General features: G+C 37.5%; 1 protein-coding gene across 1 annotated transcript; it reads left to right on the top strand.

Annotated features, from left to right (window-relative positions):
• Positions 1-761: 761 nt before the first annotated feature.
• NRSN1 (neurensin 1) lies at positions 762-20,062 on the top strand. Its single transcript, XM_043979105.1, has 4 exons — positions 762-920; positions 2,618-2,689; positions 12,707-12,904; positions 18,310-20,062. Exons 3-4 carry the CDS (start codon positions 12,716-12,718, stop codon positions 18,706-18,708), a joined length of 588 nt encoding a protein of 195 aa, XP_043835040.1. The 5' UTR covers positions 762-920; positions 2,618-2,689; positions 12,707-12,715; the 3' UTR covers positions 18,709-20,062.
• The last annotated feature ends 4,325 nt before the right edge of the window (positions 20,063-24,387 follow it).

Here is a 24,387-nt window from a genome sequence, read left to right on the forward strand (position 1 = left end):
ACAAGGAAGATTTACAAAATACTTTGCAACTGAAACCAAATTTTTAAAAATGTATTTTCTAGACTGGCACCTCCTTTCCCACTCCCGAGGAGCATTTTGAGGGGTCTTTTTCGGATTGAAGCTAAAGTACATGACCTCAAAGTTAGCAGGTTAGAGGTGGGCACTTAATGGGGCATTAACAACCAGTGTTTACCCTAAAGTTGTGCGGTAGTGAGAAGTGTTTTTCAGTACCATGGAGAGAGTCCCAAAGTTCAAAGACAGGACCTGGTAAAAGGCTGAGGTTAGATAAGGCACTTCCTTTGTAGGAAAAAACAGAAAATGGCTAGGGAAGTATGGAGTGTATTTTGCCCGTGCAAATACACATTTTTAAAACCTCGAATTTTAGACATTGTCACTTGCAGGTCAGGCTGATGGTTTAGGCAAAGTGCACAAAAGGCCTAATCACATGTGCTGGTCACTCTGACCAGGCTTCTAGTCCCTTTAAAATGAAACCTCACCAATCCTAGCAAAAGCATAGAAGAAAGACAATGGCGTCCTGAGTCACCTGGGCCTCCTTCAGGGAAGGTGGAGGGAGCAAAGAAACTCGCCCCGGGGCCAGGGGATGTTGGGTTGAAAGGAAAGCATAGTTTACACTATGTTCTCTGGATGCCGGGACTCCTCCGCCCCAGCTCAGATCCTCTGGGGTTTTGGCGGCGGCGACGGCAGCAGAGTGCGCAAGCACAAGACGAGCCTAGCTCCGAGATGTCAATCAAACTCTCTGTCTGAGGCTGAAGAGGCTCAGAGAGGCGGGAGCGAGAGCGGCGGCAGCGGCGGCGGTGGAGGTACTGGAGGTGGCAGCGGCGATGGGACCCCAGCGAGAGATTTGCGGCTAGCTTGCTAGCTGCACTTGCTCTGCGGGTCGGGGGGATCTGAGGGGACAGGTAAAACAATGCGGAACATAAGGGCGGCTGCTTTTAATTACCATTATCTCTGTCTGTCTCTATCCAATTCTCCCTCTCTTTGGCTCCCCCTTTCCCTCCCCCATCAGATACACATACACACACAAACAAACAGCATATATCACATATATACGCATAAAAATACCTATCACAAACACACAAACTAGTGGAAGACAGCCTTAGGCTTTGACAGAATTGCGTTGATTGGAGATGGGCTGTATTATGTAATAATTTGGGGGTGGGGGGTGGGGGGGAGTAAACCGCTGAAAACTTGAGAGCTTCATTTCTATAAGAGAGGTAAAGTTGGATGTTGGGTAAGGGGGATATGTGAATTTGGGGTTGAAAAATGCGCCAGATACTACTGAAGGCGATTTTTAAAAAAATGTATTTTCTAGACTGAATAAAGTCCCCCTAGTAACCCCTTTCCCACCTCCAAGGAGCGAATTAAGGGGCATTTTTCGTATTGAGACCAAAGTATGTGACCTCAAAGTAAGCAGGGCAGAAGTGGGCACCAATGGGGCATTAACAGCTTGTGTTTGCTCTAATGGTGTGCAGTGCTCAGCTCAGTAGTAGGAAGTGTTTTTCAGGACCGTGGAGAGAGCCCCAGGGTTTAAAGAGCCGGACTTGGTCAAAGGAAAGGGTAGAATAAGGCACTTCCCTTGGAGGAAAGACAGAGAAAAGGCAAAAGGATTGGGGGGGGGGGGGCTTTTTTAAAATGAAGAAATGAAAAGAGGAGGGGGAAAAAGAAGTAAGGAGAGACAGAGGCATGTAATGGTTTGTATTTGACTTTTATTCTCTTCCTTAATCAAATTACCCAGACAGGGTCCTATTATTGCTCTTAACTCCCTTTAATTCTCCTTCCTCCACCAACAGCAACCCACAAAAGGACTGAGGGAAAAGGTCATAAAGGGGATATATAGCTTTGCCAGATGTAGCTTGACCCTTTGGGTACTAAAACCAACAATCAATCAGGCTTAACCACCAGCAATCTTTGAGGCCTTCCAGAAAATGGATGACTTATTAGTTCATCAGCAAGGAATGTCAGCAATATCTTGAAAATATGAAAACTGGTTACTTTACATGTTTCAGCAATATTGCATATGGCTATGGATGACTATTAGATTAATTATTTCATAGGGATTTGCCCTCCTTGAGCAGATGAAGAGTAAAAATGAGTATGATTAGAAAAAAAATAATAAAGGAGGAAAGATGTTAACCTAAGTTCATTTTGAAGATTTAAGATAGTACTGTGGGTTTAAACTTAGGGTATCCTACTAAAAACTGTACAAACAGACTTACGTTGAAAATATATTGAAGAATGTTTGAAAATGCAATAGTTATCAGGTATGTTCCTCTCATACTGTTATGAGCCACTCAGAAGATTAAACAAACAACTGATAAAGTAAGGAAGTTTTATATGTAAAATTACAAATAGAAGTGGTATAGTCTAGTCAGAGTTATTCACTAGATGAGATATACTAAGCTATTAAATAAAATGGAACTGAAAACTATAAAATATAATTTTTAAACTATCTAATAAGCTTGAGACTGTCTACTCCTCCTGAGCCAGAAATATTTTCCATATTTTCTCAACTACTAAAATATGAACTATGTGAATAGGTATTTATCATACTTATATTTTATATGAATCAAATTCTGTAAGGATTTCTTTTCCATAGGTTTGGAAAGATGAGCCCTTGAAAGAAAAGGTCCCAAGGATAGACACCAGGAAGAGAAGGAGGACATCAAAGGTAATAATCAAGTTTCATAATTATCACCTATCTATAAATTCATTTAATACCACATGGTTTCCATTTAAGTAATATTGAGAATAGAATATCATCTTTATATTTTTTTTCCATTTTCTTCTTCCTAGTTTGGGGATAGATTTCAACATTTCATTAAAAGGATTTATCCCAGAGGAGTAGGCCAATTCATTCAGTAGGTTTTTTTCCTTTTTTTAATTCACAAAATTGATCGCACCTCCACTGACTTAGTAGAGTGTAATGAAGCTCAGAATACAGAGCAGTATTCTTTACCACTTCACCATGGAAACCAAAAGTTTCTAAGCTTACTCATTTAGAGTAGCATATTCTAAAGTTGAAAGACTATTTTTTAGCCTGGTTTTAAGGCTTTCATCAGGCACCAATATACCTTTCTGGTATGGTATCACACCACTTGCCTTCATTGTCTCCAACTTCCAACCAAAATGAACTGATAGCTGTTCCCTAACCTTGCCCTATACTCTCCCTACCTCTGCACATTTGCAAAACCTGTCCACCATTCCTGGATTGCATTGGCTCCTTATTCCTCTCTAGTAAAATCTGTCTCTGCTTTCAAAGCCTGGCTCATTTGATCCCTCTTCCATTGATATTTCTTCATTCCCCCCTCAGCTGAAAGTTATTTCTCCCTTTCATATTTTCCTAAAGCACTTTGTCTAGATTTTTCCTTTTCTTCTCTCACTATCTTCCAAGAATTATGCATGCATTTCCTATACCACCCATTAGGATGATCAGATTTAAAGCTGAAAAGTACCTTGAAGATCAATAAGAAATGTAAATTCCTTGAAAGGCAACAGTCATTTTTCAAACTTTTCATCCCCAGAATGTAGCATGAAGCCTTACACATAAAGGGCACTGAATAAGTACTTGTCCAAATAATGGGAATTTACAAAAGGTTTTTTTTAACTCTGAAAAGTTAATATTTGAGTCAATATTTTTTGCCTATACAACATTCACAACAATTAGACTGATTTGCTTTTACAGTGAAATGGTCAAACATGGAACCAACCAAAAAAGCCTGCATTTATTGGTCAATAAATAGTTAGTACCTACTATTTTCCAGGCACTGTGTTAAGAGCTGGTGATACAGATAACAACACAAAAAAAGATAGTCCCTACCTTCAAGGAGCTTACAATTTAATGGGGGAAGACAAAACACAAAAATAAGCTTAAAAGCTGGAGGGAGGGGAGGGGAAGTACCTGAAGCAGAGAAATGGTGAAATCAGTCATATAAGTACCAAGGTAGTAAATCCAGGAGAGAAGTGAAGAAATGTCTGAGCTGAGACCTCTTCTTAAAAGGAGGTTTGGAGGTCATGCCTCTCCCCCTTCCAATCAGAGAGACAGAGAGTAGTGATGAGGTAGAGTACCAAGACTGATGAGATCTTAGAGGATGATGATTATATATCCCAATTCTGCATGTGACAACCATCTCTTGTACAGCTGGCTATAAGGGGGGGAAACTTTCAATGGATCTTTAATTTAATTAGTCTGGATTTGATTTTTGGAACAAAAAGGCAAATATGGGAAATGGAATTATTCTAAAATGATTCTTAGTATCTAAAAGAACAACTAAAGCATGATATGTATCTGGCTTTGAATCTGTCTCACAGCATATCTGTTAGAGGAAAGGCCAGGAGACTCACCAATAGAGGACCTTTACTTTCCACTTCCTTCCTGTGTGGTGCAATAAAAAAACATATTGAATTTGGCATCAAGACCCTGGGTTCTAATTCAGCTCTAATTTTTAATGTCTCTGTGACCTTGGCTAAATTAACCTCTTTAGGCCTCCATTTTTTCTTCTATAATGTGAGATTGGATGCCTCAAAGATCATGAAAACAAAAAGGAAATTAATGAAATTCCTTGAGATTCATAAGAAATTATGACTTCTTATATTTAAAGATACAAAATCTTTTAACAGGCTCATGTTGTAGAAAGAACACTGGGTGTATAGTTAGGAGACTTGGGTTCAAGAGTTAGCTCTAATACGTCTCCTAAGTGATCTTTAGCAAATCAATCAAACTCACTAAGCTTCATTTTTCTCATTTGTTAAGAAAAGGAAAATGATACTTGAATTACCTTTGTTACAAGATTGTTTTGATGAAAGTACTTTAAAGCCAAGAGTTTTTTGTCAGGCCTCATCATCCTTGACCTCTTTGCAGCATTTGGCATTGTTCATTACCCCCATTCTAATGAATGCTCTTGTTGTGTACAAAATTAAAAAAAAAATTCATAGTTTCTTGATTTATTTCAACCTCTTCTTGTCTGTCCTTTTTACTGGTTATTCACCCTGTCCCTGACCCCTTAAGATGGATGTTTCCTCAGATCCTGTCATAGGTCCTTTTCTCTGCCCTCTCTACACTCTCTCCTTTGTCTCTCTCATTCAGTCCTCAACTACCAGTTCTCAATTACCACCTGCGTGCAGACTCCTGAATAAGTATGTCCAGACCTGATATCTCTTCTGCAATCTAGGACTGCCCACCTGGACATCAAATTATCACCTTAAACTCAATATGTTCAAATTAATCGTTCCTTCTGTTCCTCTTTCTGATTTCAGTGTTGCTTTCTGTAGATAGCACCACAATTCATTCAGTTTTCTGTATTCTAAATCATGTTATTATATTTGTCTTTTCACCCTTTCTCAACTCTGTTATCCAATCAGTCACCAGATTTTGTTGATCCCACCTCTATAATATCATTCACATTTGTCTCTTCTCCCCTCTTCCCCCTGTCACTAACAAAGTCTTCACTATCATTAGTCGGGAATATTTCAATAGTCTACCAACATGTATTCCTGTCTCCACTTTTCCCTACTTCAATTCATTTCTCATTTGACTAATCTTTCTTATGCTTAAGTAAAAAATATATATATATATTAAAAAAACTTCAGTAACTACCTATATCCTATTGTTCAAACTCCTTTGCCTGGCTTTCAAGGCTTTCCTTCATCTGGCATCACACTTATCCCATGATAGTCTCCACCAGTCATTCTATGGTTCAGCTAAACTAGACTACTATCTAATCCTAAAACATGACGTATTTAATTCCATCTTTACTTTTTTCTCATGAAATACTCAAATGTTCTTTTTCACCCTTTTCCTTTATTGAATTCTTATGCATTCCTTAAAACCCAATTCAAATGCTCATTCCTCCATGAAAAACTCCATGATTCATCTTATGAGCAATTCACCTTCCCCTTCAGACCTTGTATAAGCACTTTGCTTCCCACATAGCTAATGTCATGTAATATTCACTGTTATACTTACTGTATGTTCACTATTCTATATATTCACTATATTCTATATATTCACTATTATACTTACCTGTGTTTGTGTCCTCTTATTAAACTATAGTAGTCCCTGAGGACAGGGACCCTTTCTTATGGAAACTTTGTATTTTTCCTAGCAGCTAGCATAATGATCTGAAGATTTTTGTAGATATTTAGGATTTGTTGAATATTAACTAAAACTTAAAAGTGTTTTATAAATGTGAGTTATTATTGGAATCATGAATGTCTATGAATATTTTAAAAGACCAACAAGCATTAAGTATATCTATCTACAAATGTAAATTTTAGATCAGCTACAGATATGCTGAGTATGTTTGTTTTCTTTGTTTGACACTCGAGACCCTCTACAATCCAAAGATTCCTTACCATTCCTGCCTAACATTCCTAGGTTTGAATTCTGGATCTGCTATTTACTATTTCAGTGACCTTGGGCAAGTCTTGGGCAAGCTCTGTGGACTTAAGTAACCTTATCTGTGAAATGGATGTGTTAGACTAGATAACCTCTAAGGTCCTTTTCATCTCTAGATACTATGTTTCAGGTTTTATATGAATCCAAATTACTATCTGACTTTTTCAAATATGTCTTTTACCTAGAAATAACTCTCCCCCGCAAGTGAGTTTTGCCTAATACTTTAACCATTTGGGAAGTATTAAATCTTTCATGTACCAAATAAGACCTTCTAAACAGCCTTGCTAAGACAACTAGTTAGGGAAAAAATACAAATTTGGTCAGTTGACAATTTCTGAGATCAGTACAATGCCAAACATTATTGTTTGTCTGATTGTTGCATATAGATAAATTAAGGCAACCTGAGAGGTCTATCAGACGTTCATTGATTCAAGCAACAGATCTCTATTGGGCTTCTATTATATACAAAACTATGTACTAGATCATATGACCAATTTTTAAAATGTATTGCCCATGGGGAGCAGCTAGGTGGCACAGCAGAGAAAGCACCTACCCTGGATTCAGGAGGACCTGAGTTCAAATCCGGCCTCAGACACTTAACACTTACTAGCTGTGTGACCCTGGGCAAGTCACTTAATACTCATTGCCTGGCCCAAAAAATAAAATAAAATAAAATAAAAAGGTATTGCCCAGTAAATTAACTCCATGTCATAACCTTAATTAGCATCATGCAAACAGAGGGCATCTTCTTACAGGGAATACAGGTTTGCATGTCTTAAAGATAGAATTGTCTTTTGGTTGAAGCAAAGTGAGGGGGATTGGACCAGTAATATTTTTTATGTATTGGGAGTTCTATTTATGAAAATTCCTTCCACTGACACAGATGAGCATCTCATCTGTAACTTCAAGGATTCGAGAGCTGCTTCAAAACGATGAAAGGTTAGATGATAATGATGGTGATGAAGATGATAGTGTTTATATGGTTCTTTAATGTTTGCAAAAGTTCTTATATATGTTTTCTCATTTGATCCTCATAACAACCCTTGGAGGTAGGTAATATCCTCATTTTACAGATAAGGTAACTAGAGCTAAATAGTTCAATTGACTTTCCCATGATCACACAATAGGTATATATCAGAACAAGGACTTGACTCTTTGGAGTCTATCTAATTCGAAGGTTGGCCATCTGTCCACAATGTCACATGGCCTCTCAGCATTTTATTTTTTGTTTTTGTTGTTTTTTTAGTAAGGCAATTGGGGTTAAGTGACTTGCCCAGGGTCACACAGCTAGTAAGTGTTAAGTGTCTGAGGCCGGATTTGAATTCAGGTACTCCTGACTCCAGGGCCAGTGCTTTATCCACTGTGCCACCTAGCTGCCCGCATTTTGTTATTTTTAAAAAAATGAACCCAGCTGCATTTTTATCACTTAGTTTTACCCTGAGAAGCTATGATTTTGTACCCTTTTTATTATTTCAATCATGATATTTTTAACCAAGTTAGATTTCTGAGTCTCTGAATTTCACATCTTAAACAACAGGAGGATTTAACCTGAAATTCCTGGAACAAGCTGTTCTGTGCAAGTGAATGTTTGTGATATGTCATTCTGTCCTGCTCAGCATCAGAGCTTCTGTGATCCTGGGAAAGAAAGAATTTAGAATCTAAAGGAAATAATTCATACAGTTGCTAGGAGTGATTTTTTTTTCTTTCCTATTACATCTATGTTTTATCCATCTATGTGGCATGTTAAAGTCCTTCATAAAACACTCAGCAAAGTATACCTTTACGAGGTGCCTTTACCTATGCAAGGTAATTATATAGCCTATATTTGCTCTTATTAAAGCCATTAACTTTAATCCTCTCAATTATGTTAATGACTCATGGTATAACCTTTAACAAATTATTCCATTTTTCTATGCCTCAGTTTCTCCAGTGACAGAATAGGATTAGTTGCATCTATTCCATCTCTTCTACTCATGAATAGTACTATGATGTATTAGAAAATGCCTTAAAAGTAATTCTATAAATATATGATTAGTAAACACTTGTTAATAAATGTCTATTCATTTGATGCAGGAAAAAATATACAAAATAAATTATCACTTTTCATTATTATATTAACAATTATGATGATGTTGATCTGTGGGACTTTGCCAGTAATGACCAAGTAAAAACTTATCTAGATATTTTGATGAAATAATTCCCTCCTACAATGACTAAAAACTCACTTCACTTTGGTTGTCTTCAAGTATGGTAATAATGGTGCCCTTCCTAGAGAGGGTGAGCACAGAGCTGAGATGAGACTTTTGTGCAGTCTAAATGAGGCTTAAAAATTGTTTCCCTCCCCCTGTTGAAAATATGAGCACAGCCTTACCTTTTAAAGAGTAGGCAAGTCACTATTCACTAGGAAGCCCTGGATATGTCCCATACAATATTTTGCCACAAAACAAAGGCCTATATGCCAAGGGCAGTTCCATTTTCTGGAATTAAAAATGTGTGCATTTAGAAAAGGGCAAATTTTAAAGTGTCTCTCATTGCAACCCCTGTGGTTTTTTCGCCCTAGAAAACTGCTTACTTTCCCTACCCTTAATCTTAGTTCTGGTTAGTCATAAAGTATAAATATGCTTGTCTTTTATTCATAGAGATCCTGCTGCTAGCCAACATTTGGCAGGATTCATCTGCTTTGATTCTATAGACCTGCTAAAGGATTGTCATATATATATATATATCAGTTGTCCTGATAATCAGCAGAACCCATTTACCAGATGGCTGGCCAAGATTATGGGTATATTCAGTAGTCACAGGATAAAGTTATGAATCTTTCCCAGTTTCCTCTACTTGGTAAACTCCAATTGCTTCCGGTTACCTCTAGAATCAAAGATAAACTACCTGGTTTGACATTTGAAGCTCCACACAGCTTTGTACCTTCCTACTTTTCCAATCTTAGTACACATTACCACACTTCATGAATTCTATAGTGCAACCATACTAGCTTATTTTCTTTTCCTCACATTGTAACCTTCATTCTCCCATATGCCTTTGCATTCATAGTTTTCCATGTCCAGCATATATTCCTTTCTTCCCCTTAGCCCTTGTCCTTGCTTCCTTCAAACTCAGCTTGAGTACTACTTTGTATACAAAGTATTTCCAGATCACCCAGCCACTAGTGTCCTTGCTGAAACGATCTTGAATCCATCTTGTATGTATTCTGTATATACTTTTTTCTTTTTTAATGTTATTATTTTATATATATATATATAAAACTTATATCAGATTACCTGCTGTCTAGGGGAGGGTGAAAGGAGGGGAGGGAGGGAGAAAAATCTGAAATTGGAAAGTTTGTATAAACAAAAGTTAAGAACTATCTTTATCTTTACATGTAAATGGAAAAAATACTTTATTTTTAAAAAGTCTAAAAAAAGAAATAAAAAAACTTAATTTAATTGTTTTTTCCAATTAAGAAGAATTTTTCTCTCCTTTACTTCCTCCTTCCCATTAAACAATAAAAATAAATAAATAAAATCCTTACAACAAATATGTATAGCCAAGCAAAACAAATCTCCACATTGTTGTCCATGTTCAAAAATATGTGCTTTATTTTGTATTTTCGATCCATTACCTCTCGAGTAGAAAGTGAGCAGCATGCTTCATATTTGGTCTTTTAGAATTATGGTTTGTCATTGCATTACTCAGTATTTTAAAGTCTGTCAAAGTCACTTTTCTTTATACTATTGTCATATAAGTTGTTCTTTCAGTTCTGCTCTGCACTTCACTCTGTATAACATTAGAAAGGCTTGCCTAGTTTCCTCTACCACTGTCCATTTCATCATTTCTTATGGTGCTGTAATATTCCATTACATTTATATACCATAATATTATCATTCACCAATAGGTGGATACTCCCTTCATTTCTAGGGGTTTTTTTTGCTATCATGAAAAGAGCTGCTATAAATGTTTTTGTACATATAGGTTCTTCTTCTTCTTGGATTTCCTTGGCATAGGAATACAGTATGGATGTCGTTGTTCACAGTTTAAGATTGCTTTTCAAAATGGCTAGACCAGTTCACAACTCTACCAATAGTTCATTATTATACCTATTTTCCCGAAAATATATACTTGTCTTTGTCCTTGAGGCCCTTTGTCCCATTAGGATCATATTTTAACCAACTGGACAGCTGAGATAACTGACCACTCATAGGTACTTAATATAATTGGTGCCATACTCTTCTCGAAACAATAACCTATTAAATGGTATACTTTTAGACAAGGGATAATTAGTGAAGTTTGTAAAGGTGACTAATTCACATTCAGAGCTTATCTTGGACCCAGAGAGAATCATCAGTGGAAAAAAGGATATTTTTGAATTGTGTTCACTTGGTCCTTTGGGATTATTTCAACATAATATCTAATGTGGATGAAAACTGGGGAAAAAGATCCAGTCAGGCATCTAAATGTTTTCAGATATGCAAATATCTGATATTGTTAAAGTATAATCATATTTAGTGGGAAATGGGCCCCCAAACTAAAGATCAGGCAATATAATGGCATGGGGAAATGTGGAACTTCCAATTTTTCTTTCAATTATTTGCCCTTTTCATGCCATCACAGACTTAGCCACTACTATATCAAGGGAGCTTGGCATAGTGCAAAGATACATCAAGTTGGAACAACGAGGACTCAAGTTGGTATTCTCCCTCTGATATTTACTGCTTGTGACTCTGAGCAAGTCACTTAACCACACCAAGCCTCAGTTTTCTCATCTATAAAATGGGGATATTAGCAACATCTACCAGACAATTGTGGTGAGGATCAAATTAGAGAACGCATGTTAAGATGTTGTTTTTTGTAACTGCCACTCTATACATGTGAGATATTATCATTATTTGTTGAGAATACAGGATGAATTCAAAGTGGGATTTCATAGCCAAAACAAAAGAATGACTCCTTCAGTAATAATCATCCCTTTTTTTACAAGTTGAGATAAAATCTCCCATTGAAACAGACCAGTTCATGAGCAACAGCCATGAGGCCCTGGTCTCATTTAGCTAACTATGAATTCATAGCTATATTATGTTCCTTCTTGGGAAAATAACAAGAAACTACCTCTCCCATGAACATTGTAATCTTATGGCCCACATGCATAAGAATGCTAGCAAGTAAAGACTATAGTGCAAGGTTAATGACATGTTAATTATTGAGTAAGCAGCTTGCAGTTTAATAAAACACAAACCTTTAATTGCCCCAATAGTTCTTTAATAAAGACTTTTTTGAAACTTAACAATTAATTAAAATGTTTTTTTTAAAAGACACAGGTGATCAGACTATAAGGACTGATAACTTTCCAGCTACTTAGATCAACAGAATGGTGAAGGCTCTGTGAGGGGAAAACTCAAAGTCCTAAATATATAAGAGAATCACTGGGGCAGCTAGGTGGCACAGTGGATAGAGCACTGGCCTTGGATTCAGGAGGACCTGAGTTCAAATCCGGCCTCAGACACTTTACACACTTACTAGCTGTGTGACCCTGGGCAAGTCACTTAACCCCAATTGCCTCACCAAAAAAAAAAAAGAGAGAATCACTGAAAGTCATCTTGTCCAACCCTTTGACTTATCTTTGAAGCCCTTCCACAATATCCCTCAACAAGAAAGAAAATATAGAACTTATCATTTTGTCTTCATAAACCAACCCCCTAGCACAGTACCTATCATGCTAAATAAATGCTTGTTGATCTACTGATCAAAAAAGTGGTAATCCAGCCTTCAATCCCAAGCAAACTTGGTCCATGGTAACATAATTCCTCAAACTCATTCTTGAGCTTGGAAATATAAAGTGTTGGTACCCAAGAAAATAAAAATTTTATTGCTTAGACAATGGCAATCTAAGTACCTAGCAAAAACTTTCTGCTTCTGTTGCTAACGGATGGTTTGTTTCCTAATTTTGCACAATATGAAAGAGCTGTGCTATTTATCTTACATTTGTTTATGTGAAGTATATGTGTTATGGCCACTGAGTATTTACTGTAATTTAAAGAGGAACAGAAATGGAAGCCTATAGAGAAAGATTATATATATGTGTATGTGTGTGTGTAAACACATATACATATATACATATATATATAATGTGTGTATTTGTATACATAATATACATGTATTAGAGGGAAGAGACTGTTCAAATGAGCTGCCTCATAAATTGATGGAACAAGAGAGACATTAGATGTCTGAGTTCTTTGACATTTACTGTAATCTAGAGAGCAAAATATTCAGGACCTACCTGTTGGGCCACTATCCTTTCAGCCAAGAAGAATGAGTTCTTGTACCAACATCTGTGGGGCCAAACAAGCACATAATACACCTGAGGGTGGATATCAACGCTATGGAGTCCGATCCTACTTGCATCAGTTTTATGAGGACTGCACAGCTTCCATTTGGGAGTATGAGGATGATTTTCAGATCCAGAGATCACCTAATAGGTGGAGCTCGGTTTTCTGGAAGGTAAGGGGGAAAATATTGGAGTGGAGTATGTGTGAGTGTGTGTACACAGTTGGCTTAGCTAATTAGTAGGGGAGACAGAATTAGTAGGGGAAAAATGTTCTTTAGTCTTTCTCTGACTAAATGCATAGTTCCCACTGACATTAAATGTACTCTTTTCTTGTCTTACAAAAAAATGGGTATGAAGCTCAGCCCTAAGCAATATCAATAGCAATACTACAATACCCCCAATGTATGTGATCTCATCCATGTGGGTATGCCCTCCAACGATACAGGTTTCAATCAGATTAGACCTGTCTATCCTTTGGAGCTCTGATCCACGTCTTTTACATTGTTTTGCATGGGCTGGCATTATTACCAATATTAGTTATGATTATTAACACTTTTAATATTCTTCAAGATCCTCTTAATGCAAGAGTAACTCCCTAACTAAGCAAATGAAACATTTTCAGGTATCAGTTGCAGATGTGCTTTTGGAAATAGTAACTGGAAAAACTGAAAGAGCTAAGGTATAGGGAGAGTAGTGTAATAGAAAGAACACTGGCTAAAAGTCAGAAAATGTGACTTTCCTCCTAGATCTGCTACTAGCCAACAGTCTGACCTTGAACAAGTCACTTCTCCTCAGGCCTTAGACTAGATGAAGTCTAAGGATCCTTCCATCACCAATATCCTCCAGCTTCCAAAAGTGCCTTATACTTCAGAGTTGCTAAGCATTTGGATGATGGGGAGTTCTGATTGTTTATGTAATATTTTACTAGTAAAAAATGTACTGGAAGACAGAACACACAGTTAACTAATGCTTCTACAAGCAAACTAGTAAAGGATTAGGTTAATCAACTATAAACAAAATAGCACAGTTGTATAAGACAGCCCTAGTTAATAGGTGACCCAAGATCCAAGGTTAACCAAAGAACTCAACTTGACCAGCTGGCTAGTTGCAGACTTCATCTATTCAACCCTAACTGACCTGAGCCAATGAAAGAAACAGATGAGATGTAAAACAGCATAGGGGGAAGTGATAGACTGGTACCAACATCCTGATATCAGCTCTGTCTCTCACCTACTATATGACCACAAAGTGGAAAAGGGCCCCATTTCTAGAATCAAATGACTTACATTCAAATTCTGCTTCAGATGCCTACTATTTTTGTCATTGGACAAAACATTTAATCTCCCTGAGTATAATTTGTAAAATCAGGGGATCAGACTAAATGGCTTCTGATGTCTCTTCTGTTTCAAATATTTTAAGGTACCATAATAGGCTTCTATGTTTCTTATTTGGCAAAAAATCAAATATTTGCCTAGCAAAACTTTTAGCACATAACAAGTGAAATGTTACAAACATCTGAAGCACTTTAGGAATTGGCAATGTGGGTAATGGTGAAAGATGAGGCCGTAAACTTATCAAGTGATTTTGGGTGATAAAGACACCCCCACATAAATTTAATGGCCCCAGAATTCATTATTTAACATGCCCTGCCTTTTATTGAAAACAGCCAATGATTCAGTCCAAGTCCTGGATTCACATTCTGGTTAAAATATTTCTTCTTTCTTCTTCTTCTTTTTTTTTTTTTTAGTAAGGCAATTGGGGTTAAGTGACTTGCCCAGGGTCACACAGCTAGTAAGTGTTAAGTGTCTGAGGCCGGATTTGAACTCAGGTACTCCTGAATCCAGGACCAGTGCTCTATCCACTGCACCACCTAGCTGCTCCTCTTCTTTCTTCTTGATAATGAGATAGTAGCTAGAGCTCCAGACTGAAAATTATGAAACCTCCGCTGCCTATTGAATGAGTTACTTAAGGATTCTGTGATTCAAGGTTCATATCTCTACAGTGGAGATAAAATAATGGCCCTATCTTCACATCCTAGAGAAGAATTGAGAAGGAAAGATAAAGCATATGTATAGTGATTTGAACAACTTCCCAAAAGCATGTTATATGAATGTTTGTATTGTCATCCCTTCTCTCTTTAATCCATCAATATCTGTGTATGAGTAGAGCAACAAATTTCTTGTCATCCCACTCTCACTGTGGTCAGGCAATAGTCACAGATCCTTATCCACATGTAAATTCAACACAGTTTAGTTTTATAGGCACAGAACCCACTTTTAATGCAGACCAGGTGTTTTGCAGTTCAGCACTACTGATCTTTAGGGGTCCTTAATAAGACTGTGTGAATGGATCGGCTCAAATCCATAATCACAGCTAAAATTAAAACTCATAGCAAATGCTCTGCTCTACTGATAGTAGGTTAGAAGCAGTGACTTTTGTACATGAAAATAACCCAGTAACATTACTGATGAACTGCCCAAAGGTTGTTCTCACCTGAGTGGCTTTCACTTTCATTTTTAGCACAATTTTTGCTTTTAGTTCTAAATGGTGGTATTATCCCTTCTGCAATAGTTCCCTTTCCCCCATTCTCTCTTGCCTCTTATCTGCCACAACAGCTAGCTTGTTCCTGCCATCCTCTCTCCTTTTAAACTAACTAAAATTTATGAATGTCCGGGTCTAGTTCTAGTCAGGTCTAGTTGTTTAGACTTTATCATAGATGGCAGTACCTATACCTGGCACCTGTAAATACAAAACCACATATGGCTCAATGAGATCAGACATTTTCCTTTTTTTAAGTGAACAGGAATAATGCCATCTTTGATGGCATGATGCCGTTTAAATTCTGAGAGAAGTTCCCAATGTAGATTTCTGTTTTGTTGATTAAAGTCCTATTCAGTTGAGCAGTAAATGACTAGGGGGAAATATTCATCTACTCCTTATTACACATACTTAGCAATTTGGGCTCTGTTATTGTTAGTCATTTTCAGTTGTGTCTGACTTTTTATGACCGTGTTTGGAGTTTTCATGGCTTACTATTTCCTTCTCTAGCTCATTTTACAGATGAGGAAATGAAAGCAAACAGGGTTAAGTCACTTGCCCAGAGTCACATAGATAATAAGTTTCTGAGGAAAGATTTTAACTCAGAAAGATAAGCCTTCCTGTCTCCAAGCCCAGCACTCTATCCATTGCATCACTCAGTTGCTCTGCAATTTAGATTAATCAACGACACTATTTATTGAGCACTAATGTGTGAATAGCGCTGTCCTTGGTACACAAGAGAAAAATAAGACATGGCCCACATTCTTAAAAATTTTGGAATTTAACTGGGCATATTTCTGTTACCAACATTTTTGAGATGCTGACATTGATTACATGAGAACAGAGGAACCAACAATGACAAACAGATTATGTATAAATGGAACCTTATGTCAGAGTTTTCCAGGAAATGTGACATCAGAGACATGATTAAATTTGGTTTCATTTGATGATATAAACCTCTAGTATCTTTCAGGAAAGCCATTCATTTTTTTTCAATTATAATCAAGAACTAGTCTTATAAAGTAAATTTTCACTTTTTCAAAGAAAACAGAAAATTATATTTTATTCGACAAACATCATATTTGTTGGGTATGATAATATATCACCCTCATATTAGAATCTACACATTTTGCTTGAAAAAGAAAATGAGAAGCAGCAGAGTTTAGTAAATAAAGAGCTAGTCTTAAAGCTAGGAAGACCTGAGTTCAAATCCTGACTGATTCATACTGATTATGTGACTATGGATAAATTACCTAACCTCTCAGTTCCTCATGCAACTCTCTAAGACTATAAATTACAGAATTGCCTTAGTGAAGGGAGTTTCCACACTGGGATTATCCCAAACCAATGAAATAACAGGTCCAGACACTCCCCTCCACACACACACACACACACACACACACACACACACACACACACGTGCGCGCATGCACGCTCGCGCGTTTCTGTTTCAAAAGAATGAACTTAGCCCATTTGTTTTCCTTATTCAGGATTAAAGGGGGAAATTAGGTGGCACAGTGGATAAAGTACCAGCCCTGGATTTAGGAGGACCTGAGTTCAAATCTGACCTCAGACACTTAACACTTACTAGCCGTGTGACCCTGGGCAAGTCACTTAACCCTCATTGCCCTACAAAACAAAACAAACCCCCCCAAAAAAAGATTAAAGGAGCTTTTTGAGGTGTGATTTTCTGCTTTTTCTTTCTGAATAAAGGTAGATTGGTTCAATAGCAAAAGTCGGCATAACCAAAAGGTGAATGACTAACTCCATTCATCAGTGTTCTATTCTAGGCCCTAGCATATAATTGCAATTTTGTTAACATTGCAGTAATATGGAGAGAGGCACATTTGTTCCCTCTTCCAAAGGTTGTACTTAATTTGAAGCTCACATGAAATTTAGTCTCACTTCTCTTTTTCAACCTGAACCCTATGTGGAAGCTGCAAAATCTTCATCCTCGTACCAGTATTTGTTTGTAGAAACTAGATTGGTCTGGTGTTCTAGAGACCAAGCAGGGTTCTAGAATCAGTTCTGTCACTAAGCAACCAAATTAACTCAGACAAGGCATTTGCCCTCTGGGAGCCTCAGATAGCATAGAGAGTTGAGAGACTCAAAATGCAGATTGAATCATCTTTTCTTCTCTCTTTCTTGGGAGGGGTGGGAGGGCCTGCTAATGTTGGAATTATTTTTAAATGACTATTTTCATAATGGGTTTGTGTGTTTTTCTTGCCTTCACAATGATGGAGGCATGGGAGAGGGAGAGAATTCAGAACTGAAAATAAAATTGAATTTTAAATTTTAAATAAATAAAATAATAGAGGGAACATGAACTAGTTTATCTCTAAAGTCCCTTTATATCCCTAAGAAGTCTATGATTAGGGGATTAGTTATAGTAAACTTAAAGAAAGAAAAATCAACTCACCTGACAGCTGTACATAATATCCCTGCTAGACTTGAGAAAAGCAACTTGAAAATAAGTCCCTTTCTCCCTTATTAACTGAAAAAACAAATTGGTCTTACCCAGTAGCTATGGGAAAGCTTCCAAGCCATGATTATATGACAATGATGATAGTGACTATACCTGGCCTTTTGTGGAATATCACTTTTTAATTTTTATAATGAATTTAAGAATCATCCACAAACATGAGCACTTTAATATACAATGAACAATGGGGCAGTTAGGTGGCACAGTAGATATGGCTCCGGCCCTGGATTCAGAAGAACCTGAGTTCAAATCCAGCTTCAGACAGTTGACACTTACTAGCTATATGACTCTGGGCAAGTCACTTAACCCTCATTGCCTGACAAAAAACCCAAACAAACAAACATACAATGGATGAAAAGGGTGATTTTGATGATATACGAGATCATGAACTCGTTAGATTCCATTTGTTTTATTTTTAAATGTATGTTAATTTTAGCAGTCATAACAAAATAGGCCTGGGTTACAGGTGTGTGTGTGTGTGTGTGTGTGTGTGTGTGTCTCCTTCTGAACTTCTTGTTTTCTTCTTTCCTCACCTTCTGCTCTTGCATCTTTCACTAGGTCGGACTCATCTCTGGCACAGTCTTCCTGATCTTAGGGTTGACCGTTCTGGCAGTGGGCTTTCTGGTGCCCCCCAAAATCGAAGCCTTTGGAGAGGGAGATTTTGTAATGGTGGATTCCCAGGCCATTCAGTTTAATGGAGCACTAGACATCTGTAAGCTATCAGGAGCCGTTTTATTTTGTATTGGAGGGATGACCATGGCTGCGTGTCTATTGATGTCTGCTTTTGCAAAAAGCTACTCCAAAGAAGAAAAATACCTTCAGCAGAAGTTCAAAGAGAGAATAGCAGACATCAAAGCCCATGCCCAGCCCATCACAAAAGCTCCAGCCCCAGGGGAAACCAAGATACCAGTCACTTTGTCCAAAATTCATAACATCCAGCCTTTATCAGAAACCTGAAGCTATATTCTGCCTCCCTTCTGTAATTAAGACATGCCAGTTAAATGGGAGAACATCACCTTTGGTAATGGCAAGAATCTGGTGTGTCACATAGCACTGGGCAGCAGCCGCCGCTGCCAGCTCTCGGGGAAAGCTAAGCAGAACTCAGAGCCACTCCTTTCAGGCTTCAGATAGCATATACATCCCACTCTTTATGGTGTGTATTTCCCTTTACTAAACCAGGAGACCCCACAGAAATACTTGTTGACATCCTGTGACTTCATTGTCATTTTCTGTGTTCTTTGAAAGTGCTATACAATTTTAGACCAGCCTTACTAGTGGTCAACATCCAACCTAAAGATAATGTGGTCTGGTTTCATTTTTCATTATATTTTTTCTAATATTTTTCTGCTTAGTACTGTTTTCAGTTCCATCCCTACTGAGTAGTATAAGATATTGTCAAGTATATTCATGGAAAAACTGGTTTTCCTTATTCTGAACTACAGCTTTACCTTTTAACTGTATTACTGAACATGAGGCTCCTCATATTAGACTCAAATTTATCACCCTTCCCTATGGATCCCATGTGCCCTTTGATTTTTTTGTGTGCAAAAATACTAAAAAGAAATCACCCAATTGAGGATCACTAGACAATATGATCAAGAAAATTTAAGAACCTAAGTAGTGTTGGGGAAGGAAGAGTTTTGAAATGAAAAATGAAATAAAATATGAGTACTTGAAATCAGGAACCTGGAATTCTATTCCCTATGCCACCACTAAGTTATTTGGGTGACTCTGGGCACATCTCTAGGCCTCGCTACAATTTATCTATAAGATGACAGGAGTTGGACTAGATAATATTTAAGGCCCTTTCCAGCTTTAAATTCTTTGATTACTGTATACCATATGTTATTTAATGCTCCCCATATGGGGTTTGTTTTTGATGTATTTGTTCCACAGACCAATGTCATTCTTTCACACCTTGACTCATTGAAAGCCACAGATTTGAGGTTCATCTGTAACCCATATCCTGTTATGTTCTCTTGACAAGGTATCCCAATACTTGACTTTAACTTGATACTGAAAGAAGTTTATACAATGCTGTCATATTTTTATAAAGACTAAAGAAAGCCATCCTCAAATAAGATATCTCTGTGAAGATACTAACCTAAAAAGGATTTTCCTTCACAGACAACAAATTTTATTTTCCTTGCAAGGAAGTCATCTCCTCCCTTTGCACTTTAATTTAATCTGTGGATTTAAATTAGGCTGTGAAATGGAAGATATGACCGTGGTATCCTCTCAAAAATCCCTGCCAACTTATATTGCTATTTTTGAATGGATAAATAAAATATATGAATGAGCCGAATATAAATTGTATTGTCATTCCTTCAGTATCTGGCTTGCTTTCTCTGCCTGCTTTCTATTATGAGGATGAATAAGATGATGCCATGGATAAGTAGGAGAAGAAAAAGACTAGTATTTCTATGCATGCACTGTCTATTTTACATAGTTTAACATAAATTATAGGAAAGGGATATGAAGATGAGTGCCTGCCTTCAAAAAGCTTATATTCAAATAAAGAAGATGATAGGGAGGAAGGAAGGGAGGAAGGAAGGAAGGAAGGAAGGAAGGAAGGAAGGAAGGAAGGAAGGAAGGAAGGAAGGAAGGAAGGAAGGAAGGAAGGAAGGAAAGAGAAAAGGAGGGAGGAAGGGAGGGAGGGAGGAAGTATTTAGTAAGCACTTACTATGGGCAAAACTGTGTGCTAAGCAGTGGGGACACAGATAGAAAAATAAGACAATCTCTGCTTTCGAGGAGCTCACATTCTAACCAGGACAAGAACACATATGGAAGGTTTCAGCTCCATATATTAGATGGTCCTGTGGTCATTAGTGCGCAGCAGATGGTAAAGCTTCTCTTTTAATGTCACTTTCACTGATAAAATCACATCAGTTTCTGATATTTAGACATTTGACAATGCCAAATATTTTGGTTTCAAGAACTTTCTTTTCTGGGTCTTCAATAGCTATGGCTGCCCTTGAGCACCTACCCATCCACCCCCACTAATATCATAGCTTCAGGCACTGGGCTAGAAGCAGTGCCCTTCCCAAAGGTTCCTCCCTGAGCCAAAGAGCTCAGGGATCTGGGCTGTCTCCATCAGGGTCCAAAGGGCATACATAAATACACACAGTACATATGTACATAGGTATATGTGTATATACCATATATGTAAATAATCACACATGTGTACATATATACCAAATGAAAATAAGGTACCGTAATTTGGAAAAGAAGATACTAGATGCTAGGATCATTAGGAAGGATTTGGTGTAAAAAGCACGTGTTTGAGTTGGGCCTTAAAGGAAACCAGAGATTCTAAGAAGCAGAAGAGAGAAGGAAGAGCATTCCAGGCATAAGTGACAACCGTTGCAAATGCACAGAAATTGAGGGTGGGGTGGAATGTGTAGAAACAGCAAATAAGTCAATATAGATAGACAGAAAGTATATGAGGGAAACAAATGTGTAAGAAGATTCAAAAGTCTGAAGGTACCAGGTTGTGAAGAGCAATTGCTATTTCACCCTAGAGGTCATAGGAACATAGATTTAAAGCTAGAAGGAATAGGACAGGGCATCTAGCACTTTACAGATGAGGAAACTGAGATTAGGTGTTTTGCCTACAGTCATACAGTTAGTATCTGAAATAGGATTAGAACTCAAGTCAAGTCTAACATTTTATAGTAAAAGACTGTGCCACCTTATTTGGTAATAGGGACCCACTGGAGTTTATTAAGTGGGGTTGGAGAAGGACATGGTATAACCTGAACTTTAGAAAAAATCACTTTGGTAACTTTGTGCAGGATAGATTGGATTGGGGAAATACACAGGTTTCAAAATTAGGATTACAATGTTGGTCAGGGGAGCTTGGTGCTATGGTAGATACAGCACTGGGCCTGAAGTCAGGAGGACTTGACTTCAAATCCAGCCTGAGACACTTCCTAGCTGTGTCACCCTAGGCAAGTCACTTAACCTTTTTTGTCTCAGTTTCCTTATCTGTAAAATGAGCTGTAGAAGGAAATGGGAAACTATTCTAGGATCTTTGCCAAGAAAACCCCAAATGAGGTCATGAAGAGTCAGACATGACTGAAACAACTCAACAACCATTGGCCAGATTTGGGAGAATTCCTTCTGGCTTCTTAGCTATCTAACCTTCCCATGGAAATATATATTTTCACTAAGCCTCTAAAATCATGGAAAGATGCCCCTGTTACCTATAAAGAAGAGATTATTGTAATTTTTCCTTCCTTAATTCAGTTCTTGTTCATTCTTAAACCCCATGGGATGGTATCTGACTTTTAAATGCCTTTGGAGTCATATATATAATTGGGTTGCATTTGTGTACAGAGATTGAAGTAGGTGTGAAAAATGAGTCTTGTCCTAGCTGCCCAGGGTAAGAAAAAAGCATGATAAGAAATAATGGAAGGGGTGGCTAGGTGGCGCAGTGGATAAAGCACTGGCCCTGAATTCAGGAGTACCTGAGTTCAAATCCGGCCTCAGACACTTGACACTTACTAGCTGTGTGACCCTGGGCAAGTCACTTAACCTCCATTGCCCTGGAAAAAAAAAGAAAGAAAGAAAGAATGGAGAATGACTCTAAAATGGACATTTACTATTCCAGCCTCCTGCTCTGTATATAGATTTCACTGAACTCTGTGTATTTCTTAAGAGACTGACAGTACCAGGAGATGTTTGTGATATCATTGCTCAAAAGGAGGTAGAGAAGGGAGGTGAGAGTGGTGAAAATATATAGATCTTCTAAACAAACACGATGGTTGGGGCAGCTAGGTGGTGCAGAGCATAATGCACCAGCCCTGGATTCAAAAGGACCTGATTTCAAATCCAGCCTCAGACACTTGATACTTGTTAGCTATGTGACCCTGGGCAAGTCACTTAACTCTCACTGCCCCACAAAAAAAAAAAATACAAAAAAACCAAAAAACCATGATGGCCTAACAAAACTGGGACTGGTTACAGATGAAGTTGCATTATTTTCTGTTGTTACTTTTTAAATGCTAGCAAGGCTAAATTAAGGAGATACAAGTATTCCAATATTCCAGAAAAGTATTTTTAATTTCTTACCTATTCTGTTGCTAATAGACAATTTATCTTGGGGTCTTTAAAATAAATCAAGACAGGACTATGCATAGACATGATAGGGGTAGAAGTAAGGGTACAATTGGAGAAACTGAAAACCGGGGATCTGGTCTGGGAATCACCAAGTCATTGAATCTCAGTTCTCTGGGGCTTTTAAGCATTGTGACAAGCACAATGAAATCAACTTCACCACCTCTCTTGTAGACCTGAAAACCACCCTCCTAATTTAACTACAACTTCTGACTTTGTTTATAATTAGAATAATGTTTATATATTTATTTCATTTATCCAAGTACTATATCAACTCATTGGGCAAGAATCTTACCTTAAGAGTGACAACAGTCATTGAATATTTATAGGATATGGATATGGACTAGGCCTGTGATCTCATTTATATAAGAAACTCCCAAATGAGGAAATTCCCTCTACCAATGCAAGTGGGAACTTTCTCTGCAATAGAGAAAGCACTGAGGGATTGATTTGCTCAGCTGTATGTGTTAGAGGTGAGACAAGCCCAAGGATTTTTGGATTCAAGACCACCTATCTATGCATCTATCTATCTATCCATCCAACTATCTATCCATCTATCATCTATTTACTTATCATCTATCTATAGATCTAGTATCCCAATACTGCTTCTGTTTATTGAAAGTCAAAAACTTAGTGATTCTCTGAATTCCTCTGATCTTTTTTTTCATCATTTCCTATGGTCACTGCCAGAGCAGAAAGGGACCACATAGAATCAGGGGATGTTTTGTACTTTTCTTTGTTTCATGGATTACTATAACCAAAGAATTCATCACTTAGTCCCACCCACCCACTGATAAGGCTCTCTCTAGATTAGCTCAGTTCAACCAAGTCTGCAAGGACAGTCCACCCTGAGGAGTGTACTCAAAGTCTTTCTAGCTTGATAGAATGTCAGAGTTTGTACTCCCTTGACATAGTTTTCTTTTTATTTCTTTTAATTTTTATGTCTTTAATTTTAATTTATAGAATAAAACAAGTATTTCTATGACAGTATAATTTTTAAAAAGATGATTGCACATGAAACTGCAATCTATTATGTACAATTTATTCCTTTTAAATATATAATAAAGTTATCATGTAAATTTTTCCCCTTTTTATCCTCCTTGATCCTGCCCTAGAGATGGCTACCATCAGACATAAACATATGTGTAGGGGCAGCTAGATAGCACAGTGGTAAAGCACCGACCCTGGATTCAGGAGTAACTGAGTTCAAATCCGGCCTCAGACACTTGACACTTACTAGCTGTGTGACCCTGGGCAAGTCACTTAACCCTCATTGCCCTGAAAAAAAAAACCATATGTGTAAATCTATTCTATACATCTATTTATTAGTTCTTTCTCTGGATGCAGATAGTGTATTCCTTCAATGATCCTTTGTATTTAATTTGGATATTTATAATAATCAAAATGAGTTAATCACTCAAAGCTATTCTTTTTTTTTTTTTTTTGGTGGGGCAATGAGGGTTAAGTGTCTTGCCCAGGGTCACACAGCTAGTAAGTGTCAAGTGTCTAAGGCTGGAT

This window comes from Dromiciops gliroides, chromosome 1, assembly GCF_019393635.1.
Source record: "Dromiciops gliroides isolate mDroGli1 chromosome 1, mDroGli1.pri, whole genome shotgun sequence".
In the NCBI taxonomy this organism is placed as follows: Eukaryota; Metazoa; Chordata; class Mammalia; order Microbiotheria; family Microbiotheriidae; genus Dromiciops; species Dromiciops gliroides.

Coding starts and splice junctions, on each gene's coding strand:
- NRSN1 (XM_043979105.1), top strand. CDS start 12,716: ATGAGTTCTTGTACCAACATCTGTGGGGCCAAACAAGCACATAATACA. Junction 12,905..18,309: donor GGAGCTCGGTTTTCTGGAAG/GTAAGGGGGAAA, acceptor ATCTTTCACTAG/GTCGGACTCATCTCTGGCAC.